Source organism: Hevea brasiliensis, chromosome 4 (genome assembly GCF_030052815.1).
Source record: "Hevea brasiliensis isolate MT/VB/25A 57/8 chromosome 4, ASM3005281v1, whole genome shotgun sequence".
In the NCBI taxonomy this organism is placed as follows: domain Eukaryota; kingdom Viridiplantae; phylum Streptophyta; class Magnoliopsida; order Malpighiales; family Euphorbiaceae; genus Hevea; species Hevea brasiliensis.
Genome location: NC_079496.1, coordinates 26,730,806 through 26,742,330, shown reverse-complemented (window position 1 = coordinate 26,742,330; position 11,525 = coordinate 26,730,806). Strand labels below are relative to the sequence as shown.

Here is an 11,525-nt window from a genome sequence, read left to right as displayed (position 1 = left end):
GATGGGCAATCCGAAAGAGTAATCCAGGTCCTTGAGGATATGTTGAGGAGTTGTGTCATTGAGTTTGAGGGAAGTTGGGATAGATACCTCCCACTGGCAGAATTCGCATACAACAATAGCTACCAAGCTAGCATCCAAATGGCCCCGTATGAAGCACTGTATGGGAGAAAATGTAGAACTCGGTGTCTTTGGACTGAATTGGGTGAAGACAAGCGGTGGGGCGGACACGGTGAAACAGATCGAGGAGAAAGTGAAACTAATCAAAGCCAATCAAGGTTGCCTCGCATGCAGATGTAAATCTTATGCCGACCTAAAGAGAAAAGAAATAGAATACACAGTTGGCGACAAAGTGTTTCTCAAGGTGTCACCGTGGAAGAAGGTACTGAGGTTTGGAAGAAAAGGTAAGTTAAGTCCTAGGTTCATTGGCCCATATGAAGTCATTGAACGTGTGGGTCCAGTGGCCTATAGGCTAGCTTTGCCACCAGAGCTGGATAAGATCCACAATGTGTTCCACGTGTCCATGCTCAGAAGATACCGCTCGGATCCTTCACATGTCATCTCCAGAGAAGAAATTGAAATACAACCGGATTTGACATATGAAGAAAAACCTCTACGGATCCTGGCTCGGGAAGTAAAAGAGTGAGAAATAAGCAGATTCCACTGGTGAAAGTGCTTTGGAGGCACCACAACACCGAGGAGGCAACTTGGGAAAGTGAAGAAACGATGAGGCAACAGTTCCCTCAACTGTTTGCATCAGGTAAATTTCGAGGACGAAATTTAAATTAGAGGGGAAGAGTTGTAACACCCTCCTGGTAGCAACTCCGTACATTCTACTGTTCCGGTGACCGGTGTCGGTCCGGACAGCTAGAACGTCCAGAAAAACATTTAAACTAAAGTCAGGAATCATAATTAACTCAAATATTAACAAGAAAAATTTAGCAAAAATTTTAGAAAAATAAAATACAACCAAGTCAAATGAGCCGGTGCCCAAGCAATGGGTAACCAGAGGTAAGTTGCGGTTCTCGCAACCAGGAGCCCTAGACCCGGGGAAAAATTCATAAAATAATTTTTGGGACACCAGAGGAGGGTCATTGAGGTTCCTATGGCATTAGAATGCCAAGAAAATATTTAGAAAAAATTTTCAATCGGTACAGACAATTTTGACCCGTTAAGCCAAACGGAGGGCATTTTGGTCATTTCGCCTTCGGAGGTGATTTTTGGCCGACTTGTCCAGTTAAGTAAATAATTATTATGACATAAAATATGAATAAACATTACTAAAAATTAAATTGAAAATGAGTAGTGAAGAAAAGAAAAGAAAATGAGAAAAAAGGGCTTAATTATGACATAATGTGATGTCATTAAAAGCTATAACCAATCACCTTTAAACAACCAATTAACTAACTAATAAAAGAGACAAATTGAGACCAAAATAAATCAAAAAGTCAGCAGCCATCTCCTTCCCCAAAACCAGCCGAAACCTAGCTTGCCCAAACCTCCATTGATTTTGCAACAAAAGCTTCATTTCCCTCTTGTTTACACTATTAAACCCTAAACACTCTTCATTAAAACTTGTCCATTCATCTTGGGAAAGTGTTTAGAAGCCTAGAAAAGGAAGGAAAGTGAAGTTAAGCTTGGGGAAAATTCTGCCACTTAAAGGTTAGTGCACCTATCTACTTAAAACTCTTATTTCCCATGTTAAGGACTTGAAATCAACATGAATTTGTGAATTAAATGAACCAAATTTGTGTATAAGCCTACCATGAATTTCGGCAGCCCTAAGGAAGGAACAATGATGGAGTGTTTTGATGGACTTAAAGTGGATTAGAGATCATGTTTAAAGCATGTATACATGTGGTTAGTGAATGAGTTAGTAATTAAGGTATGTTGTGAAAACTTATAATGGAAACTAGGGTTTTGAGAAGTGAAAATTTGACTTGGCTTAGGAAATTATTAGAGAACATTTTAATGGTCAATTAGTGACCATTTTAGGTAAGTTGACCATAATTTGGACTGAAATATAGCATGGCAAAGTGAATGAGTATGCTGCCTAGTGAGTGCAGCAGGGTGGCTGTGATTCCAGCCCACTTAGATAGCCATAACTTTGGCTGTGTAGGTCCAATTGGTGTTTGGACAATTGGACATGAAACTAGACTTATAATGGCACAATTTTGCTGAAGAAACCATTCCCAAAAGACCAAAGCAAGTGGACCAAAAGTTGGCCCCAATCCGGATACCCTGCAACAACACCTGCAGAAATGACCAAATGAACAGTAACTATTCATTTGGCCATAACTCACTGTAGAAATGGTCAATTGACCTGAAATTTTTACAGCAACAAGTTAAGACCTAGACAAACAATTTTCATGAAGAAACCTACCCCAAATTATGACCAGAACCTAACCCAAATGGCAGTCACAGTCACTGTTCATGGTACTATAGATTTGGTAATTTCTGCAGAATGGAAATCTGGCCAACTGTGGTTTTTGGACCATATCTGGAGCTACAAAACTCCAAATGGAGTGATTCAAAAAAGGAAATTCAACTAGACAAAATAAAGAACAACTTTCATGTTTACCATTTCCTCAAATTCCCACTGCAAGGGCCCAATGGAACAGTAAAGTTGGGTCACAAAAACTGAAAATTCTGCTCTCTAGGTTTTAGGTTTGGAAATGGATTTAGGGGTTAATTCCAACAAGTTTTAAATGCAAAATGTGGTATGTTGGGAGTGTCAAAACCAATATACCTATTTTCTATCCAAAAGTCAACATTTTTGTTGACCAATGGGGTGAATAGTGACACCAAAACTTGAAATTCACAAATTGAAGGATTTAAAAGTTTCAAATGCCCTAGTATACCTAACAAGATTGGTTTGGATAGTTTGGCATGCCAATAGGGTTTAGTTAGCAGTACTGCACATGGCAATATGCCATTCTGTGATTTTATGGCTTTTAGCCATTCTGACCTTGTATTGAGCTTTGGCCTTGTGCCTGATGTTATCACAGCTTGTTAGCCGCTGCATTGCACACCGGGAGATGCATATGTGACCGATGGTGTGACGGCCCGAGGTACTTGATACCCAGTGCCAGTTTACCCGTTTATCCAGTCCAGTCATCTAGTGTAGGTTACTTGGGCAACCAAATGAATGAAAGTGGACAAAGTTAATGATATACAAATTCAAAACAAATAGAACATATACATTCACTACATATTTATTTTCTGCTATTTTCTTTTATTTTATTATTGCACCACTAAGCATTATTGCTTAGAGCGTTGCTTTTGCCACGCGTAGGTACTGGAGATACTGATCGTGAGCCCAGTAGACCGCAGACTGGGTGAGTCCATCCTGCAGTTCTGCACAGTGTCCGTGTCACCTCACCACCTGCAGTGCATTGGTAGGGTACTAGGTGTCATTTTGTTATTTTGTAACTAAATTTTTATTTTCTCATATGTATTTAGAATTATGAAATGTATTTTGTTGATCATGTAAATAATGAGAATTGTGTTTGTAAATGGAAAAGAGAATGTTTATTTGTGATTTATACTTGATTATCACATGTGACGGATGATTGAAAACTGAAATTGAAAATTGTTGAGATTTTGATATTGGAGTTTGAGAATGAATGAATATGATTATTAGAAGTGTTTTTCACAGGTTTCGAAGAACTGTTTTCTCCATTTTTAGCCAATACTCCGCCGGATTTTCTTTAAAATTTTCGGAACCTCAAATAAATTATAATTTCGATAAATGACTTAAATAAATAATATTTCACAAGTTATATTCAAAACCATGATAAAAATTAATTAAGGTAAAATAGAGTGTACCGGTACACCGTGCGACATTGCTTACTCGGATATACTGTACACGGGTAAGGGGTGTCACACCTCCTCCATGAGTTCAAGACATGTAACCCAAAGATGCAATCAGTTTCTATAGACCGTACACAACCCCGTTGGGTGCCTCCTCCATTCAATATTGTTAAAATGAATACAGATACGACAAGAGATGACTCAGGATGCTTTGGTTTGGGGTTTGTGGTTCGAGATAACATGGGCTCTGTTATGATGTCTAGTTGACTCAGGTTGAGTATTAGTTTTCTTACTGATGATGCTGAAATACAGGTGGCATCCTTTGGCTTGGGGTGTGCAATGCAAGCTGAATTTTCTCATGTGGTTTTGGAAACTGATTCGCAAGTCCTTGCTCATCATTTCCATGCAAAGTCTTATTCGGATTATTACTTTGGTACACGACTGCTTCACTTATGTTTCTTAAGTTTGTTCTGCTTTTAAAATTCAACAAGCGTATCGTGAGTCAAATGTGGTGGCTCATAACTTTGCTAAATTTGCACTCCAATTGTCGGAAGAGAAGTATATTAGTTATTGTTGTTTCTTTGTCTTAGGACTTTGCTCCTTAATGAAATTTCCACTGGTTCTTTCAAAAAATAAAATAAAATAAAATATTCTAATGATATAATGCACTAAATTACAAAATAAATTTTAAAAATTATCCTTTTTTTAATTTTATAAATATTTTTTTTTCTTTCACATTAACTATGCAACCTTATTATGTAAATTAATATTATTCTAAATTATAAAAAAATATAATATAGGTCAAACTGATCTTTTAAAAAAAAGTAAAATAACAAAGTTTAAATAAATTTATTTCAATAAACTAACTTGTATTTTTATTAATTTATTTTAATTTTTAAACATCTTCACCATTATTAACTTATTATTATATATATATTTTTTATTGTATTACATTTAAGTTTACAATTATGTTATTATTATATATATAACATATAACTTTCACAAAAGTATGATGCAATAAAAAATATAATAATTTTAAATTAATAAATATTTTTATTTATATAATTAATTAAAATAATATTAAAATTAATATTTCAAATTAAATAATTAAATATAATATTTATAGTACTATAATAATATTATATCATATAAAAAAATTGAAAAAATATATTATATATACAATATTAAATTATGAGTACGTATAAAAAAATAATAATGTGCAACGTGAATTACATAAAAAAAAAACTAGTTTCTATCTAAATGATCATAGTATATTAATATTACCTGTCTTTACATTATATATCTATTGCATTTTATTATCTTAACTACTCCAATAAACATTGTAAGTTATATGCATTGCTTGGTGTTTGTTGATATAATGCATTATTATATTAACTAGTTTTTTTAAAAGTTCATTTTCTACACTCATCATATGCATCCATAATTTCAATATCTTTATATAAAATTTTTTATTAATTTTTTTATAATATATTATTATTATTATTATTATTATTATTATTATTATTATTATTATTATTATTATTATTATTATTATTATTATATAATTTTTTTATTTTTCATGGTATATATGTTGGATACACACTTATAATATTAAGTTAATGAAAATGAAGTATTTCTATGAAAATAAAAAATTATAGAAGTAAAATTTATTGTGAAAAATTTATTATTATAATATAATTTTATAATTAATGTTTTATAAAAATATAAATTTAACTAGTGTATTTTGTTAGTTTATATATTTTTGTGTTAAATTTTTTTAACAAATGAAGTGTTAAATTTATAAGATTAATTAGTTTTTAATACTTTATAATTTTTATAAAACATATATAATTACCATGAAAAATTTAATCTTTTGTCAACCCTATTTAAGAATATATATATATATATATACATATATATATATAATAGTAAAATAAATTTAATTTAGTATAATTTTATATAAATTTACTTTTTAATTTCTTGTTATTTTGATTTGAATTTTAATTTTATTTGCTAAAATTATTTGTGAACATCCATATCAATAAATATAAATATTATTAATTTTATTTGATATATATTATTTTATATAATTTCATATTTGCTCGTGATAGAGAGAAAAATTTTAAAATAAGATTGATAAATATATTAATGTTAATAAATTGATAACTAAATTTTTTATATAAAAAATAAAAAATCTATATTAATAGAATGAAAAATATTGACATTGGTCTATTATTATTTTTAATTGGAATTATTATATTAAAAAAATATAAATAATTATTCAGTTTATAGTAAAATATTTTATTAAACTAACTTATAACTTATTTTTAAATTAAATTTTTTACTATTATTTTTTGAAAAGTAAACGTCAAATTCCAATAAAGAAAATTGTTAAATTTAAAAAAAATTCTATTAAATGATATAATGCTTGTATTCATGTAAAAAGTGAAATTTTTTTATATAAATGTCAATTTATGTTTATGTTTAAATATAAATTTATTAAATTACAATAACAAATCTATATTCAAAATATGATTATTAACTCTTTTTATACGTATTCACTATTTATCAAGTTATTATAAGATTATAGTATTAAAAAATTATTACATTTTTTTATACATTCACACATTAATATCTTTAAATCTTTAATAATATATCATTTTAAAATAAAAAAAATTAGTAAACTCAAAATTTTTAAATAATATATATTTATCCATTTAAATTCTTTTCTCATATAATTTTATATGCATAATTATGTTTTATTTAAAAATTTTAGATTCATATAATTTTATTATATATTACATATTATAATTAATTTTTTTATACATCAACAAATATTAATTTTTTTATAATATTTTTCTTTTTTGAGATATATATATATATATATATATATATATATATATATATATATATATATATATATATATATATATAGCTTATCAATAAATGTACTTACTTATACATATTGCAATAATAAATAATTTCAGAAATATATCTATAATTAAAAATATAAATTTATTTTATATGAAATATTTTCTTATAAAAAATTAAATTAAAAGAAAATTTCGAAAAATTAATTAAAAAAATTCATATGCTTGGCTGATAAAATTTATTTTTTTTCTTGTTCTTTTACATAAATTTAAATATTATTATGTTAAAATAATTTTTTCATAAATAATTATAATTAAGAGATAAAAATATATTAAGATTCATTAAAAAAGTTATTCATATAAATAATATACAATCTATTTTTGTAAATAATATAAATCATGAAAGTATTTTTATAAATTTTATTTTAAATTATATTATAATAAAATTTTAATTAAGTAGAATTAATAAAATTTTAAATAATATACAATCTATTTTCGTAAATAATATAAACCATGACAGTATTTTTATAAAGTAGCATTAAAAATTTTAAATTTATTTAAACTATAAAATTATATAAATAAATAATTTTTAAATCATAAGAATTTTAAATTTATATACTCTAAAATTAAATAAAATAAAAAAAAATATAATTATAAATACTATAAAAAATAAAGGGTGATTTAAGTAAAGCTAATATTCTCTCTCACTTCACACGTTTATATATTATATAGATAAGTATGTAAAATCTCAAATAATCACGTGCAATGCATGGACTAATTGGGGACTAATAATTAAAAAAATACAGATCTTTGTGCAAATTTTCATTTTGATCGTAATTTTTAATTTTATTAATTTTATCCTTAGCATTTGACAATTATTTCAATTTAAACAATTAAATTATTTTATAACTAAAATATATGGAATTGCTAACATATTGTGCAGTTTAGATTTTACTAATAAGTTCCATATTTCTCATTAAAAATATTTTTAAAATTAAAAACTCTAATTAAACTAAAAAATTTTGAATATAAATGACTTATGGCTAAAATTTAAATTAATATCAAAATTTGAGAATTAAATAAATAAACTAAAAATGCAAGTAAAGATTTATTTTTTAAAAAAAAAATCATTTGAAGTAATTATTAAACATAAATAAAAACATTTTATGTCAAACTTGGTAATTCTTTAATATATAAAGAAAATAAATTATAAAAGGTAAATATAACAGGAAAAAGTCTTATTTATACATGTTCCACTATGAATTCAAGATGTAAATATGTAGGAGTCATGTATGTAATAGGAGAGTCCCACTATAAATAGTATATTTTGAGTTTATGGTGAATCAGGTTTATACGAGAAAAATTCATAAACAAAAAACATTAATACCTACTATGACAAGCTATGGATTTATTTAAAACTTTAATCAGTTGATTAAGTTAAATTCATTTTTTTAGTTTATTTTTTTATTTTAAAATACTGATTTTTTTTTAATTTTAAAATTAATTATGAAGTCAAATTCATTTTTTTTAGTTTATTTTTTTATTTTAAAATTAATTAATTAATTTTTTTTATTCACTAAAATTAATTAATTTCACAGGTCAAGTTATAAAAATTGTGTCATAGGATTGGCAGAGGAGAAGGAAGGAGGCTCAGAGATGGATTTGGGTAGCAAGTCAAAAATAGAAATCTCATTTTTAGTAAATGTCTAAATGGCCATAAAACGAAGAGAAGAAAGGAAAATTAATTACAGCGAAATATTAGAAAATTTAGTGGTTGGTATTTCGAGGATGAAGGTATAAAAGGGAAGACGTAGACACAGCTGAAACATAGAAGAAGATACTCATCTTCTTCCATCAGGGGCAGTTAAGCATTAGCTCCAGAGGGAATATATAAGAAAAGGTTAAATATTATATTATATTACACATAAAAAAAGAAAAAAAATAAAGAAAAAAGGAAGGTGGGAAGATGGCTGAGATGGTGTTGATGCTAATTTTATGCCTCTCAGCCGGGGCAATGATAGGGGTCAGAAGTGAAGATCCATATTTGTTTTTCACATGGAACGTCACTTATGGAACCGTGTCTCCTTTGGGAGTTCCCCAGCAAGTCATTCTCATCAATGATCAATTTCCAGGGCCTGTCATCAACTCTACAAGCAACAATAACCTTGTCATTAATGTCTTCAATAATCTTGATGAGCCATTCCTTTTGACATGGTAAAATTTATTTCTTTTATTTTATTTTATTTTTTTGATTTTTACTCCATGAATAATGGATAGTTAGTTGATTGGCTTAATTTGCTGTAGGAGCGGTGTCCAACAGAGGAAGAACTCTTGGCAGGAAGGAATGCTGGGGACCAATTGCCCTATCCCTCCAGGAACCAACTTCACCTATCAATTCCAAGTCAAGGACCAGATTGGCAGCTTCCTTTACTACCCAAGCACAGCCTTGCACAGGGCAGGTGGAGGATTTGGTGGCCTCCATATCAATAGTCGTTTGCTCATCCCTGTTCCTTATCCTGATCCTGAGGATGACTACACTGTCATTGTTAATGATTGGTATACCAAGAGCCACAAAATTCTCAGAAATTACTTGGATAGTGGACGCTCTATTGGCAGACCAGAAGGCGTACTCATCAATGGCAAAACTGCTAAGGGCGATGGCAAGGATGAACCTCTCTTCACCATGAAGCCTGGAAAGACATACAAGTATAGGATTTGCAATGCGGGGCTCAAGACATCTATCAACTTCAGGATCCAAGGCCACACAATGAAGCTTGTTGAGATGGAGGGATCCCATGTGATGCAAAATGTGTACGACTCCCTCGACGTGCATGTGGGTCAGTGCTTGAGCGTGCTTGTGACAGCAAACCGGGAACCTAAAGACTACTATATGGTGGCTTCCACTCGATTCATAAAGACTGTCCTCACTGGTAAGGGAATCATTCGATACTCTAATGGGAAGGGACCAGCATCACCTGAACTTCCAGAGGCACCTGTGGGATGGGCTTGGTCCCTCAATCAATTCCGTTCCTTCCGCTGGAATCTCACAGCCAGTGCTGCCAGGCCAAACCCTCAAGGCTCCTACCATTATGGATCCATCAACATCACCCGTACTATTAAATTGGTTAACTCAGTAAGCAGGGCAGGGGGCAAGCTTCGTTATGCCATTAATGGTATTTCTCACACTGATACAGAAACTCCACTCAAACTTGCTGAGTACTACGGGATTTCAGAAAAGGTTTTCAAGTATGACACCATTCAAGACAACCCACCAGCTAAAATCGACAAGATTGTGACACAGCCTAATGTCCTGAACATGACCTTCCGTAACTTTGTGGAGATCATCTTTGAGAATCATGAGAAGACAATGCAATCATGGCACTTGGATGGGTATTCCTTCTTCGCAGTCGCGTAAGTATTTCAAATTGATCAATTCCTTATTAGTATTCTTAAATTATAAGCGAATGATAAATTAATGAATTAAAATGGATCAACAGCGTGGAACCTGGCACATGGACTCCGGAGAAGAGGAAGAACTACAATCTTCTTGACGCAGTTAGCAGGACCACAGTGCAGGTGTTTCCGAAATCATGGGCAGCCATCTTCTTCACATTCGACAATGCTGGAATGTGGAACTTAAGGTCTGAGCTGTGGGAGAAAACCTACCTGGGTCAGCAACTCTATGCTAGCGTTCTCTCTCCTGCACGCTCTCTTAGGGATGAGTACAATATTCCTGATACTGCTTTGCTCTGTGGGCTCGTCAAAGACTTACCGAAGCCCCCACCTTACAGCATTTAAACTTGCATATCACCACCCTACCATATACAATGCTCCAAGCTGGGTCCTGATCACAGAAGGTGATCAAGTGAGATTTTTTATGCGTTAATCCCTTCTGGTACATATATTTTTTTTTCATTTGCCCTTTCTTGTAATCAGGTTGCTCTGTCCCTTTAATGTAATAAAATTAATGAAATCCTTGTGCAACATTTATATGCGGATATATTAATTCATATATAACTAATTAATATTATTTCAAATAAAATTTATATATCCAATTGATGAAATTATAAATATATGATACAACGGAACAAATACAAACAGTTGAGGATGTTTAAATCATATACATAATACATTACTCTTACTATAATCCTGTTAGAATATTTAAAGCCAAGATCAAATGAAGGTTGTATAGCGTAGATCACCTTGTATCACTAATTTATGCCATAATCACATGTTTTACATAAATCATAGCCATTTTCCATGGTCTAAATGTTGCCTGGAATTCAGTATTCTCCACAAACATGAGAAAGAAATTAGCAATGAGAAGAGCACCAAGTTGCGTCAAAACGCACAACCTTTGCTCCGTTGAACCAAAATTTTTCGCAGCAAAAAGGAATCAAGTCACACTTGTTTCCCTGATTCAAAATAAAATATCATAACCTTCTGTCTCTGCTGCCCATTTTGCTCAGGAGATGTATCTTTATCTCTCCTACTTCCCCACGTAAAGGAGAGGTTAAAACTGCCTTCAGTATGCAGTTTTTGAACAAACAATTAACTGCCCATAATGGGCTTCTCTTAAGGCTTTTAAGCCTTTGCTACTTGGGCTTCGAACATAAGCACAATCATGGGTGGACTCGATTACTTGATCTCCTACTCACGCATGCTGGATTAATATTCTTTCTCAAACGTACTGCAACTTTCATACTTAACAAATAAACCATCAGATCAATGCATATTTGAAGAGCTCAAGTGCTATTTATATGTTAGGATAATATAGTGTTGGACCTAGGGTTCTTAATATATGTTTCGATGATAATAAATAATTAGTTTGCTGCTAATCTACCT

At 30.5% G+C, this 11,525-nt stretch overlaps 1 protein-coding gene across 1 annotated transcript; it reads left to right on the top strand.

The window, feature by feature from the left end:
- Positions 1–8,531: 8,531 nt before the first annotated feature.
- On the top strand, positions 8,532–10,672 carry LOC110673636 (L-ascorbate oxidase homolog). Its single transcript, XM_021836774.2, has 3 exons — positions 8,532–8,894; positions 8,985–10,091; positions 10,178–10,672. Exons 1-3 carry the CDS (start codon positions 8,647–8,649, stop codon positions 10,476–10,478), a joined length of 1,656 nt encoding a protein of 551 aa, XP_021692466.2. The 5' UTR covers positions 8,532–8,646; the 3' UTR covers positions 10,479–10,672.
- The last annotated feature ends 853 nt before the right edge of the window (positions 10,673–11,525 follow it).